This window comes from Sinohyriopsis cumingii, chromosome 6 (genome assembly GCF_028554795.1).
Source record: "Sinohyriopsis cumingii isolate HCF-2022 chromosome 6, ASM2855479v2, whole genome shotgun sequence".
NCBI lineage: Eukaryota > Metazoa > Mollusca > Bivalvia > Unionida > Unionidae > Sinohyriopsis > Sinohyriopsis cumingii.
Genome location: NC_142966.1, coordinates 83780956 through 83796396, shown reverse-complemented (window position 1 = coordinate 83796396; position 15441 = coordinate 83780956). Strand labels below are relative to the sequence as shown.

At 37.4% G+C, this 15441-nt stretch overlaps 1 protein-coding gene across 12 annotated transcripts in view; it reads right to left on the bottom strand.

Annotated features, from left to right (window-relative positions):
- LOC149797346 (uncharacterized) overlaps positions 1–15441 on the bottom strand; it is a 117143-nt gene that overhangs the window by 89879 nt on the left and 11823 nt on the right. The window contains exon 1 of one of the 12 annotated variants that reach the window (XM_089962091.1): positions 12480–13194. The exons of 10 other annotated variants lie outside the window; for them this stretch is intronic. In XM_089962091.1, the coding sequence (XP_089818217.1) occupies positions 12480–12599 (120 nt within the window). In that variant the 5' untranslated portion in view covers positions 12600–13194. Of the gene's footprint in view, positions 1–12479; positions 13195–15441 lie in introns of those variants that run through there. One more of the 12 variants, XM_089962093.1, reaches the window with a different exon arrangement.

Genomic DNA, 15441 nt, shown 5'->3' with positions numbered 1-15441 from the left:
AAATACACATATTAACGTGGTTCTATGTAATAAACAGATTTGTGTTTTCTATGTCATAAACAGATTAGTGTTTTCTATGTAATAAACATATTAGTGTTTTCTATGCAATAAACGGATTAGTGTTTTCTATGTAATACATTTTCAATCTTGCTTTTGTAACACTAGCTAAGGGTCGTCGATGCTTTTTGTTCCATTTATACCCTTGTAAAAAGTAGCTAACCAAAACAGGGATTTCTGCAAATGCCGAAGTGCGGCTTAAAGATTTACTGCAAGAAGCAAGCGAAATCAATTGAGCAGTTGTGGAGTTCGTTACGTGACCTGTACGAGAGTTCGTTATGTAAACGTTTTGGTATTCATTTTAGCAAATTCCACAATGTTTACGTGAATTTACTTGAAAAAGAAACGTGTATAACGTTTAAGCTGAAGAAACGTTTATGAGACAAGAGTCGTTGTCTTATGGAGGCCTCTATTGTTATTCCTAACTATCTTGCTAAGTAAATGAAACGAGCGATCTGATTGCAATCAGTTCTTTCAGGTGCATCCAGAAGAGCTAGATATTAATTATGTTAGTTAGGTGGACGTGGAACGAAGTGGATCGACGACCCTTGTAGATTAAACACTGAAAAATCAAGTAAAGGTACGGTGCCGTCAATATGAAGTTGCATACCAAGGAAGTTACTTGGCAGAATGGAAAATTGAGGCGTCCAAAAATCAGGGACCATAACTCCGCTAAAAGATGTTGTTGCATGCTAACATGTATCTAAACAACACTGGCAATCAGACTCAGCTGAATTGTAAATAAAATTTAACTGACTAAATTTTTAGAAAAAATATTTGAATACGGAAGTCATTCACATGCCGAATTCTACTAAATGACGTAGAATTATGACAGCCAAACTCATACCTGCATAATAAGTTTCAATGAAATCCATTTTAAAATAGTGATTTATTGTGCAGAAATAAAAAGTATATGGGTCAGAAAACTAGGGCTAAAAGTCGGCGAAATAATGTTACAGAATAGCGATAATCAACCCCAGACATGGTAAATCAACCCCAGACAGGGTCCTATCGATATCAAGTTGTCTGCCAAATTAAGATTAGAACTAATAATACATATACGAGTTGCTGTGTGGAAAGAAAAGTGCGTGGATCCGTCATTCTGGGGCTACAAAGGCGCTCATAAACAGCCTCGTAAACACATAAAGGTCCCACAAACATCATACTGCATACAGTTTTATTGAACTCCAATAATAATGTGTGGAGTTGCTTGTTTTGTTGTTAGTTTGGGGTTTAACATAATTTTCAGCACACGATAGGCTATACATGACGGCCCGTATAAGTGATGGAGGAAGAACTAGGGAAAACCCCTGTAAGAACCACGGATCCGCGGAAAGCTACTGGATAGCTTTCTCGCACACCCACAATGGCCAAGCCTAATACTCAGACTCATGCTGACAGCGATGAGGTGGCAGTGATCGGTAGAGGCGAGTGCTTTAGACCACTCGGTCACCTGGGGCCCCGCAATTTAGGTAGTTATTGTGCGTAAACGAAAATCTTGGATGTGACAACAAGTGACCACAACTCATATAAGATGCAGGACACTGTCAATTGAATTCGTACTAGATGTTCCGAAAATCAAGCTGCATAATACATTCGGTCGAAATCCAATAAAGGAGTTACTGTGTGTAGATGAAAGTGTAGTCTGATAATCGGGAGCTATAACTCCTCTAAGCGATGACGCGTAATGGTGGCAATCGAGCAGGGTTTCATGACAATCAAGCAGCATGCAAAATTTATTTAAAATACACAAACAATAATAATTAAAAGAAATATTTCAACTTTATGAAAATATTAAAGCCCTATGACAAGCATAGAATAGTATTGCGGGCTGTATCTCTGAACAATACTGCCAAAATATGTTAAACTGAATATGCGGACGACATACATGGTATATTTCTATTTCTGGCTTATAATTCGTGAGCAGTTATGTATAAAGGTTAGTGCCATTTAGTTTTATATTGTTCATTTACATGATGGTAGAATAAAGACAGCCAATGTTCAATGCATATCATTTATATATATTCTCTGAATCGATTTTGAAAATATTCTCTCTCAATTGTAATCTAGAATTTTCCTCGCGTTTATTAATGTTTTATTTTCGGAATTGTTTATTTCTTTGCTTAAAAAAGGATGGTACAAGAAATACTAGCAGCTTTGAACGTACATTATTCGACTCTCTCTCTCTCTCTCTCTCTCTCTCTCTCTCTCTCTCTCTCTCCGTGACATTTAACAGACGGTGTTTGAGGTCATGAAACTATATTCCACTCGGTAAAGCCCATCCGTGGGACGCAAATTAATGATACTATACAGCTAGCAGTGGGTTATCAGATTATAAAACACGGGAAAGATCTGACGTGGAACCCATAGTCATAATATAAGGATAAGTATGACCGAGTTAGTCTACATTATGAAAACAAATTCAGTTATTTACATATTTGGCGGTATTGACCAAAGTACAGTATGGTTGAGGAGGAATACCTGTGATGAAACACGTATTAATTAAGCCATATGCCTTAGTGGGATATCAGAGATATAGTCTAGTGAGGATATGAAAAGGGTATTGATAGAAAAATCGAAATCGAGAGCGCTTTAGCAACAGTTTTCTTTGCCGATACCCTTAAAACATCTAATCCTTCTAAATCAGTGGTAGGACACTAGAGAATGTTGTTTAACTGTTTTATTGTATAATAGCGGTTTTCCAGCCTTTCTTTACAGGTTGAATTCTCTCTTTTTCACCTGGCTCAAATGTTTCTCTCGTGAGCCTCTTTTCCAGCATCCCGTTGCTTTTTTGTTGTTGTTTTGTTTAAATGTCGTATCGTCGGTTAAGATACACATCGCCATTCGCCAATCAATTTGGACTGCATACTGGTCACATTTGTATCTTTTTCAATCGCAATCACTAATTTTTAATCTGTTATGCTGAGAAAGACCGTTATTTCATCTGTTCATGGAGAACTGACCCGAAAGTGCACAAGATTATAACAGTCCAGCCCAAATTTGCCTGAAAATCCTACATTACTTTCTTTTCTGGCATTTATTCATATTGTGTTAGAATGAGGTTCGTGTGGTGTCAGACTGAGTATATGATCCACTGTACTGTGGTATATTTCTGGGTTTCATTGAGGTTTGTGTGATGTCAGACTAAGTATATGATCCACAGTACTATGGTATATTTCTGCGTTTAATTGTGGAGCAGTTGTTGTTCTTTTATTCTCGCATTCATTTATTTTCATCTTTGCTCAGTTCGTCGCTTCTTTCGTTATTCTTTTAAAGGATAGAAAGATAAGTACAATCAAATTTTCAATGTCTGTAATTTCAATGACCATGAATCAATTTTGAAAATTAATTAACTCTGTCTCGTAGTGTAAATTAAATATTTCCTGAGGCCGAGTCATTTGCAATTTAATGTTTTCTTTAATTATGTTTTATATAGGATATCACGATAAATATGAGCAGCGATGCTATTTACTAAACGATTCGAGTTCGAAAACTCTCTCTCTCTCTCACCGTGGTTATCTGTCTATTCCACTTGATATCGCATGTCCGCGAAATAACAAAACAATAACTTGTATCTTACAGCCTAGCCGTGGATTACCAAAATTTAGAACACGGGAAGGTACTGACGAGAAAGCATGCATTAAGGGTGAACTATGATAAGCTAACGTTTTCGGATTTAAAGGACTGTGTCATGTTCTTGCTATTATCATTAGGTAAAGGCATGGGGCAGTTATTTAATCGTCCTTCTATTGGACTTTCTGGTGTCAGTTTTGCTAAGTCGCTAAATTATCGGAAAATATAGTCTCACAACATTGTTTCCAATCGTTATTGGAACATGACTCTGCCCCTATGTATGGGAAGTAACTGCTAATAAGGGTCCTACTATCCGTGCGGAAGAAAATAGGGATGGCTCCGATATTCAGGGGTGGTAACTCGACCAAAGGATTAGATGAAGCAGAATGCTGACAATTAAAGGTACGCAAGATTTTATAAAGGTCAAGATTCGTACACAGTTCTTTTGGAAGAGCAAACAAAATAAAGGTAGTTATTCTGCGGAAATGAAAGCAAGAGGGTCTAGAATGCTACCGTCATACTTCCGCTAAACTTTGTGGCAGCATGCTAAATCGATTTCATTTGTCTGAAATTTGTTTAAAGGTACGTTAAAAATCAAAATCACACACACACACACACACACACACACACACACACACACACACACACGCACGCACACACACATCTATCTTTAAATTAACAACAAATGAACAACATTTTGAATCAGATAACAAAAGAGGACGTTCATGTTGAAGCACATTTATGAAAAATGAAGAATAGAAAATAAAAAAAAACATGCTTGCTAGTGAGTACATTATATTTTACAGCCACTCGTCGAGATCATGGATGTAGAATAACTTCATGTGCCTTCCAGTATGTCGTAAGAAGCGTCTAATGGAGGCAACCATTTTGTTCTGGGATTTGTACCGTGATGATGTTCCAGCTGATAACGCTTTGGAATTTTTAAAAGAGTGGGGTTTATATCAAATCGTTTTTCGTATTTTAACGATTTACATTTGTTTTTTTGTGCCTTTTTGGGGGCGGGGAGATGCCTCGACTTACTCGGCATTACATAGCCATGATTGTGCTGATGTACCATTAAACCCTCGCACTGAAGTTGATGCTACCATCCAAGGTATAGAGAGGTGCATTTCTGATGTGAAATCATGGATGACATGTAACAAGCTGCAGACGAATGATGATAAAACTGAGGCCATTCTGATCACAACACAAAAGACTTTCTCATTCACATCCTTTACCTCAAACAATAAATATCAGTAACACCAACATTAAATTCACACAATTATTACGAAACCTTGGTGTTACTCTAGACAGTACTCTCACATTGCACCAACATGTCATGAACATATGCAATGCTGCATATCTTGAGCTGAGACACATCAGCTCAGTTCGCAAATATCTTTCAGTTGATGCCACTAAAACACTTGTGTGCTCATTAGTACTTTCAAGACTGGACTATTGTACCTCAGTTCTGTCTGGTTCATCTCAATATCTACTCCAGAAACTTCAAAAAGTTCAAAACACAGCTGCTCGGATCATACTTAGAGTACCACGATCAGAGCACACCTCCCCGCTGCTCTGTACCCTACGCTGGCTATCCATTCGATCCAGAATCAAACACAAAATTTGTTCTCTGTGCTATATTTCACTGTCGGACTCTAGTCCAACATACCTATCCGATCTCACCCATGTGTACACACCAGCAAGATACTTACGCTCCTCTTCTGACAATGGTATACTCATTATTCCCACTATGAAAACAAAGTCATATGGACAGCGTTCTTTTGAATACCAAGGCCCGGCAACATGGAATGAATTGCCCACTGAACTTAGACACAAAGACACAGTGATCACATTCGAGAGGGCTCTCAAAACTCACTTATTTCGACTACAAGAACAAACTTAAAGACCTAATAATGTTTCCTATCTTAAATATTCTCAGCATGTTTTTTATGTTTTCTAATATCATGGTGTTTGTTTTTGCAATCATATCATTATATATGTTTTTTATATCTTATAGGTGTTGTCTAATGTTGTAAAGCGCTTAGAGATTCTAAAGATTAGGCGCTATACAAAATCCTCATCATTATTATTTCATAGAAGACACTTGTTTTCTGTCACATGCAGTGCTGTTTTTAATTAAGCCGTGATACAAAGATTAATTCCTTTAAACCTCAATGGATCATGGAAATGCGATGAACAAGACCGTATAATTATGTTATCATATTTGCATCTTCACAAATTATCAACGTAAGCGAGCAAACAGTTTTCCTCTGGAGACAATGTGTTTAGGTTGGACTGATACTTAGCACTTCTACATTTGTATGAAAATATATTCTTTTGACGTGGAAACAACATACCCTCCCCCATCCGCGTTGTAATGATTTCTTTCATTGCTAGTAAAAAGGATGTCAGTATAAATACGAGCAGTTGTCAATGTAGACATTCATTGCTCTTTGCTGAGCGATTCCATTTCAAAATTTGCTTTCACGATTCGAGTTCGGAAACTAACTCTCTCTCTCCCTCTCTCTCTCTCTCTCTCTCTCTCTCTCTCTATCTCTCTCTCTCTCTCTCTCTCTCTCTCTCAGTGTGAGTATAGATATAGTCGATGCACTAGACATCGTCTCGGGTCGCAAATAAATATTCCACGCTTAATGCACATCCGTGGAATACCAACCGCTGGTATCCCACATCCCAGCCGTGGGTTAAAGAATTTAGAACATGGAAACTACTGACAAGAATACTGCCGTCATACAGTAAAGGTGAATTATTAAAAGCTTACGCATTTTACGTTACATTGATACTTGAAACTCATAACTGTGTATGAAAATATACACTTTAGACATGGACAAAATAAATTCTACCCTTCCATTCTGCAACGAGACAATGCGTTGCTATGGCATCGAACACACGTGATTTCGCACTTCCTAATTTCCATACATGTCTACAGCAAATAGCACTTTCCCATCATTCACTAGGCTAAAATTAAAGTTTCTGTTAACCTACTATTCACTCATGAAAGATATATTGTGCGAAGCTACAATAGTTCCACAAACCACACAATATTTCCACCGAATGGAGCCATATGATTTCCGCATGATCGTACACCAGCCCGAGGCAGGTCAACCTCATTGCAAATGCTGAGTATCCACTTATAGCTGGTTAAACCAAGTCAATAAAAGAAAACTGAACCGATCAAGGACACTGTGTCAATAAAGACTTGTTGAAGTTCTTAAGTAATTAAAGACTCAAACGATTTATGTATAAAATTTATATGCATTACAATTTGATAAATTTTGACATGACAAAATCCCTGGCATTCAACCAATCAAATACCGCTATTACGGTTGGTGATTTATTCAGTTTCTACCCTTTAAGACATTTGCTTTTGATAGCGAAGAAAATTCTTCCAGCCTGCTATTATTTATTTTGAATCTAAAGCTTTATAACCAATAACATATTGAAATTTAACCCCAAGATTTTCAAAGATTCATTTTAAGAATTCCGTGATGACGAAATTAGATATTTGTAAGGCAAGATAAAGGATAAGATCTGAGTAAACCAAATGTTTTCACCTACCGGAACTGGGCGTCAAATCTTTTGTAACCCGTATGTAAAAATTATCAATATTCAACATTTTCACTGAATTAAATAGCTGCATATATGACTTATACAGTTTTTTTATTACTGGCGATTTGTTGTGCAGTTGAGTGTTGAGACCCTCAGCAACATAGCCTTTCAAAATTTGAAGGTCTCTTTGGTATAAACCTCTACAAGGCGGCTGTTTAAATATTGAATAGCTATTCGTTTTTTGTGCACGAGCTTTAGGCCACTCCTGACTTAGAAATACATACATGAAACCTTGGCCTCAAATTGTATGTAGTTTAATATTTCAGAAAGCGTTCCTTCCTTAAGAAGTTTATGGTTTTATTAGAAGTGGGAATTTATTTCTGGCAAAGTAATACAAATTTTAACACCATTACTACACTACAACTCATAGATATCAATCTGCATTGAGAAACTATATGTACATACAATATAACTAAACTTTCCTATTTAAGCAGTATTAGTGACTGGTTTTCGTATATACTGTTTAAGCCTCAATACGCGGATTTCTTGACTGAAAACACAGAAGCAGTGACATATTTTGACCACTGAACAACCCAACGATCGACCAAACAGAAAGACAGGGTATTGTAAAATTGAAGAATTGCACAGAACCTTTAGGAACCCCTCTAAACAAATTATACAAGAAGTTCAACTTGATAAAGTACTAATGGGAAAAGTGTCAAAATTCTACAAAAGGTGTGGAAAATAAAAGACAACGGTACGACGTATACACTATTGTCAACATATGGTCAAGATTGGACTGACGTACACACGGATGAATGGATAAAAGATGAATAAACTGACGTAGGAAAGATATAATGATGGTTGGGTTCACAGATAGATAACAATGCTTGATCTCCCCCCCCCCCCCGCTAAAAAGGTACACACACAAACATAGTCACTTGTCACTTGTCACTTGAAATTTGACTATTGTTGTATTCTTGGGCACGTTTATTGGGTATTATGCACACTCTGAGTAAATAGACACATTAACTTTTTATTTGGTGCCCTTTCGAGGAAAATCAGGGCCCTTTTGACATTTTTTACACCCCCCCCCGCCCAACACTTGACCTGATTCGGCCTTGAGACAGATAAATAAATGCAACTGTATATGTCTACATGAATGATTCTGAAAACGTTTTGTAAAAGTATTAACGCTTGAAAATGAAGAAATATAAATATATAGATATAAAAATGTTCCAAATTTAATTCCGCTCCTACACGATTAATCCAAAAATGACTTTCTTTTTATTCTGACCGACAGGTGTTGTCCTCAGTGCCAATCACTTTCAGATGATCTTTACTACAGTCTGTAATAAAATGCTTAGGTATATGTTCTATATGTCTTTAAGTCGTATGTCCGAACAAAATGCCCATCCATCCTAACAAACGAGTTTCTTTGGGATTCCCTTACATATTTATTTTTACAGTTTAAACAAGAGACCAAGTATATTATATTTTTGTGTCACATGAAATATTTCGTTCACTTTTTTAAAAAATTCAAAATATTTTCAAGATTTCTACCAAGTCTGAAGTAATTAGAAATTCATACAACTTACAGCCATTAAATTCTCACATACAATAACTAGGTCTGGCGATACTAGGTAGTTTGAATATCACTAAAAGCCCCATACGCTCTTCGGTTGTATGATGTAACCAAAATGCATGCTTTCCAAACTTTCAGGAAAGTTTTGCTTCAAATAACTAAGACATTTCTTCTTTACTTTGGAGCAGAGCATGGACAAAAAAGCCAAACCCTTATCAGGCCCGGCGTTTGTGTAATGGCTATCAATGTCCACTATAACCAGAATACAGTCAAGCGCCATGATCAGGCCCGGCGTTTGTGTAATGGCTATCAATGTCTCTTGTAACCAGAATACAGTCAAGCGCCATGATCAGGCCCGGCGTTTGTGTAATGGCTATCAATGTCCACTATAACCAGAATACAGTCAAGCGCCATGATCAGGCCCGGCGTTTGTGTAATGGCTATCAATGTCCACTGTAACCAATATACAGTCAAGCGCCATGATCAGGCCCGGCGTTTGTGTAATGGCTATCAATGTCCACTGTAACCAGAATACAGTCAAGCCATGAACAGACCCGGTGTTTGTGTAATAACTATCAATGTCCATTGTAACCAGAATACAGTCAAGCCATGAACAGACCCGGTGTTTGTGTAATAACTATCAATGTCCATTGTAACCAGAATACAGTCAAGCCATGAACAGACCCGGTGTTTGTGTAATGGCTATCAATGTCCACTGTAACCAGAATACAGTTAAGCGCCATGATCAGGCCCGGCGTTTGTGTATTGGCTGTCAATGTCCACTGTAACCAGAATACAGTCAAGCCATGAACAGACCCGGCGTTTGTATAATGGCTGTCAATGTCCACTGTAACCAGAATACAGTCAAATCATTATCATGATCGGTGTTAGTACAAAGGCTATCAATACCTGCTGTAACTAAAATACAGTTTTTACGAGTTCTAATTTTACTCGAGTTTCCCAAAAATTCATTTATATCTTTAACACTCGAAAACTGTTTCTGAGCTAAAAGTCTGAATAAAAATCTATCCTCTCGGCAATACGCCAGTCTCACGTGAAACATTTGAAACAATGGACAGACCTGCAGGAACTTTCTTTTGGTTGAGTCCATTTTTCGAATGGTTTGTGAAATTTAGGAAAAATTTAACACATTGGTCTTGAATTATTCGGAAAAGTAGTTGAATTTTCTTTGTCAACCCCTCCCTCAACCTTCACATAGTTTTTCCAAGTTCACGAATCACTTCCAATACTGTATCATAATAATCTGGTTTTGAAAGAAAAAATATTAAAGCTCCGGTTCCAAAAGATATACTGATCTTCGTTCATGACAACGGAGGCATTTCACTTGACTTCTTCTGTATTATCAGAGTTTTGTTGGGGTTTTTAAAATAGATTTTGCAACACCCTAATTTCTGATTTACTGAGGTTTGAATTCTTAATGAAAACCACATGCATGACTTTGTTTCTAAAATCAGAAATGCAATTCTTTACATACACCGGTACATAAGAAAGCTGCCATCTTGATTTGCTTTTGAATCTGGATTCACGATGCTGCTTATTTTGTTTCTGACAAATAGGTGAAGTGAAATTTTTACCGACAAATGCTTTTTAAAATCTGTTATATCCGCAATGAAAGGGTCTATATTTTATCCGATGTAGGTATAAAACTGTAACTTTTGAAAGTGAACCGATCTCAGCAAAGTCCAAACGTGACGTTTGGATAGATTTAGCACCAAGTTCGGAGTCCGGATTGCAAAGCTATAAAAGTGTCAATTACTTAAACCTCGTTACAAGATGTAGCTAGGAACCAGTCATGATATTTCCGCTGCGTGTTCGTGTGCGTCTCCAGCGTCGTATTGTTACGTGTTATAATTCTAGCGGTTGGAAGGGTAAGTCCCGTGAAATTAGCACGATATTTGGAATGAGTGCTCGGGTGCGTACACAATGTGCATATTATTTTTCAGAAGCTGGGGATTTATAAGTACTAGGTGTCGATGCTATCATAGAAACATGTCCATGGAGGAAACTACGACAGATGACCAGCTTTCGGAGACAGGCGTCTGCTTGTCTGTCTGTACGAGTTGTTATAAAACGATTTATATGTAACATGCTCTTCTATGCAAAAGACATGGTGTATTGAAAGGAAATCGAGGAAAGGCTATTAATTATGATTGGTGTGAGAGGTTGGTGGTTAGACTGCTTGTCAAAACTCTTTGTCTCTGTGTCTACCATTCCGATTGAGGGGTAGATAATTTTGATTCAGTTTTGGAGTGCAGATTTTTGTAGCGAGCTTTGATAACGACGATTCAGCTTCCAAATATATAATTGCCGAGACGGGTTCATACTGTTTTCCAGACTATTATTGTGGTTTTAGGAACGCATCATAACCCAAATTGGTCCTAAAATTTTACATCAAAAGCATCGGATATAAAATGTTGAGAGTACTTACTCATACAGTTTTGAAACAAAGTTGACCAACTGTTTACCGCTTTCGTCATTTACGAAAATATAGAATGCAATTATGAATGTGACATTATTTGTCTTTGATTTTCGGTAGCATTCTATCCTCAAAGTTTCTGAACTAAGATGACAAATTCTGCCCAAGTTTTCGTCCATTGTCACTTGTGGGTTAGTCAAATTACAGAGCAGGTGACGTAAAGATACAATACAATTTTGGGAGTGATTTGGAATACAATTTTCGATTCAATATTTTTGTGCTTTATAAATTACCACACGTAACTTTCACCAGTTTTACTAAACACAATAAAAATATTTTGGATATTTGTACTGCCTCCCGCCCTGCCCCATAAAAAAAATAAAACAAGAAAGATAATGAACCTATCGTGATGTAAAGTGTATTTTTTTCTAACAAAATGAATTCGTTGCCAAAAATTATATGCTGTTATGACCCGCTTGCCATTGAAAACGACATTTTGACGTCTTAAAATGTGTAAATGATCTTTCAGAGAGGCTTGAGAATGAAAATCGGTTTCTTCTGCTGTCTTTCGACTTTTAGAACACATGAAGATCGGATAATAAAAAGCGATGCTTTTTTTGTTTTGTTTTTTATTTTCTTGTCTTTTCACATATTTTTTAAAATTTTTTTGGTGGGGGTCAATATACTGGAGCAATGAGAGCATACACATAATATAGCGGAAACTAAATTGCTGCGAACAAACCATGCCTGACCTTATCAGGAATCACAACACTGACAGGCGACCGACATTAGTTCTTACGATTTACAGACGCTATAGTCTGTGAAAAATGTACCCCTGGCTGACACTCGATATGTAAGCGTACATCTTCACTCGCATTATTACAGATTTGATTCGCTGAAATGGCTGTGCTAAAAACAAAACAGCATCTTAATTTAATCTTTCGTCCAAAGTATAAATTGTAGTCTGTCCATTTAAAGATCGGTATTATTGGTTAAAGTTATTAGTTACAAAGGAATATATATATATATATTATATATATATATATATATATATATATATATATATATATATATATATATATATATATATATATATATATATATATATATATATATATATATATATATATATATATTGGGTTTTTTTTTATTATAAAGAAAACCCCGTCAGGCGACAGAGAAGCAGAGAGGTAGATGGGTAGTTATGTAGACAGACACAAAAACAATGACAGACAGACAAAAGACAAATAAACTCACTGTGCTTTCTCTAGTGCTCAAAGGGGCTGGTGATTTTACTTGTTTTCCCTCCAATACAAAGTGTGTAATTGGCCCTTTGGTTAAGGGGGATAGCACACGTGGGTATTCTGTATCCTCCATTTGTTTCACAATTTGTTATTGCGACCAAAACCGACAATATTTGTGAATATTTCCTTCCGACATCTATCGTTGGTTCTGGACACGAGTTATCCCATTGCAAACGCGAGTAACACATGAAACAACGAATCCTACACCATTTCACCCATTAAAATCCGTTTGAACAAACTGAAATATAGTCATATAAATTTAATGTTGTGTTATACCACCTCTAACAGCAGCTACACAATTCAACACTATCAAATTTGCAGATGTAAAAAATAGGCTAATCAAAGCTCATATGTAAACTAGGTTCCCATGGGGAATACACCAATTTCAAGACAATATGTTCATGAAAGATATTTGTTTCTCATAAAACAACTAAAACTATCGCGAAGATCAATCTTCTGCATTCAACTTATGGAAGAAAATGGTTGGTCTCTAAAAACAAGAGAAATTACTTGACGATAGATTTCAGCATTTAAGAAAAAAAAAAAGAAAAAGATTTACCCCCTGCCAAATTTAAGTTACCTTATTATAAAATTTTAGATGAATAGGTAATTGATAGCATCGTAACCCTGGTTTAACGGTATAAATTGTCTCCTTGGTGTTTGTAAATTCAATCGGCCAGCCATAACAATCAGGTATTGATAAGGCTGAATAGCGGTTGCAGCCTTTTCAAATTCAAAACTTCTCAATCACCATTCAGTGTATTCATTTACCTGTTAAGATGGCATTTGGTTACTGTAGACTGAAAACAAACTGCCTATATACAGTGCACAATTTAAAAACTCAACTGATAAGTTGAAGGTTATACGTCAAAGACGTTCAATATACATATGAGTAGATAGTCTACAATTAGGCCCATACAGTCTTTATTGAGTGTTAATATACATATGAGTAGATAGTCTACAATTAGGCCCATACAGTCTTTACTGAGTTTGTATTTATATATGAGTAGATAAGATACAATTAGGCCCATAAAGTCTTTTGATCCCCACGGTTAAGGAAGCGGATGTTGTCTTTGTCTGTCTGTCCATAACATCTTTTCGCTAACTTGGTTCATGGGTTGCCTATGTGCTGTCAGTCTTCGAAGAGGAGCACGGGTATACTATTTGGGTTCCTGCACTGGGGAACCTGGTAGGAAGTCAAAGGTCAAATATGCAATATTTCCACTTGCAATGACATTCTCAGTTTTTAAAAAATTTGTACACGCATTCATAAGAGGAGGCCACATACATGTAACGGGTTTGGGGTTACAACCTCTGGGTCAAAGTCTAGATGTGGTAAAGAGATTTGAGGTTTATTGATGGGGAATGGGGGAACATAATAAAAGGCGCGGTTATTTGCTATGGCGAGCTATGGAAACAGTCCATTTTTTATTTTCTTTTTCAAATTAACTATATTAATTAAAGCATTCATACTTTTTAAAAAAATGTTTGTTTCTTATGTGACTTGTGGTGCATTTGGAAATTTTGGCGTTTTCCGCCCCAAATAAAAGCTATATGTACATGCTTTTACTCAGAGTGATAAAACCTATTATAGCTGGAGCGCATTAATTGGGACGGAGGAGGGGTAGAGGGGGTGCCCCCATTTACGAGCCCCTTCGTTGCCTTCCTCACTCAACCCCCACCTCCACTCTCAATTGTAAATGGGCTCTTGTACCTCCTCTCCATCTCCTCCACCCAGCCTCGGATTTGTGAATTGAGAATTATTGCTTTGACGAAGTGCAGCTGCTTGTTGTTATCCTGGGTTTAACGTCATTTTTCAGTACATGATAGGCTATGCATGGCGACCAATATATCTGGTGGAAGAAGAAACCAAGGAAGAACCACCTACCCACGGGAAGCTACTGGCAAGCTGTCTCACATAACCACGTCGCCAGAGCATGAGACTCGAACCTACGCAGAGAGGTGAGATGTCAATGGTCTGTCAAGACCAACGCATTGGACCACTCGGCCAACCAGGGCCCCCAAGTGAATTGTCAAGGTCTGTCAAGACTAACGCCTTGTACCACTCGGCCAACCAGGGCCCCTAAGTGAGATGTCAGTGGTCTGTCAAGACCAACGCCTTGGACCACTCGACCAACCAGGGCCCCCAAGTGAGATGTCAGTGGTCTGTCAAGACCAACGCCTTGGACCACTCGGCCAACCAGAGCCCCCAAGTGAGATGTCAGTGGTCTGTCAAGACCAACGCCTTGGACCACTCGGCCAACCAGGGCCCCTAAGTGAGATGTCAGTGGTCTGTCAAGACCAACGCCTTGGACCACTCGACCAACTAGAACCCCCAAGTACAGCAGGAGCTAATTGCTCAAGAAATTAATACCGAATTATAAGTTTTTAAAGACCAATATCTATCTTTTGGTCGCCTCCCTAAAGTTTGAGCATTTGACACGGTACACAAATATGTCAGAAATATTTGTTCAAGTCTGAAATTAACTTTTCAACCACCATTGGATACGCCCACCTCAATTCCGTTTTTAGATTCCCAATATCAATGCGTTGGTTGATTCAGTGGGGTGTAGGATATGAGGAGTTTAGGAGTTTGAGAGAGACAAGTTTGTAAATATTTCTAGCTTCTCCAAGTCTTTGGACCGTTGCACCAATCAGTACCAGATTACAGCATTTAATCTTAGAGATTCTGTAGTTCATACAAATAAAAAGAGTCACTTCTCACCTACGAGACCGGGAACTGCAAGAAAGGAGTCTTCTCACACCTAACCTCACTGTCAAAGCAGTTAGTTGGACTAGAGTGGAGTAGGATCGAATAACATTAATACGACGCACGTGGAATCGTAAGAAATATTCAAAGTGTGCACGTGCTCACATGTTTGAACTTATTTCAATCGCATCAAAATTATTAATTA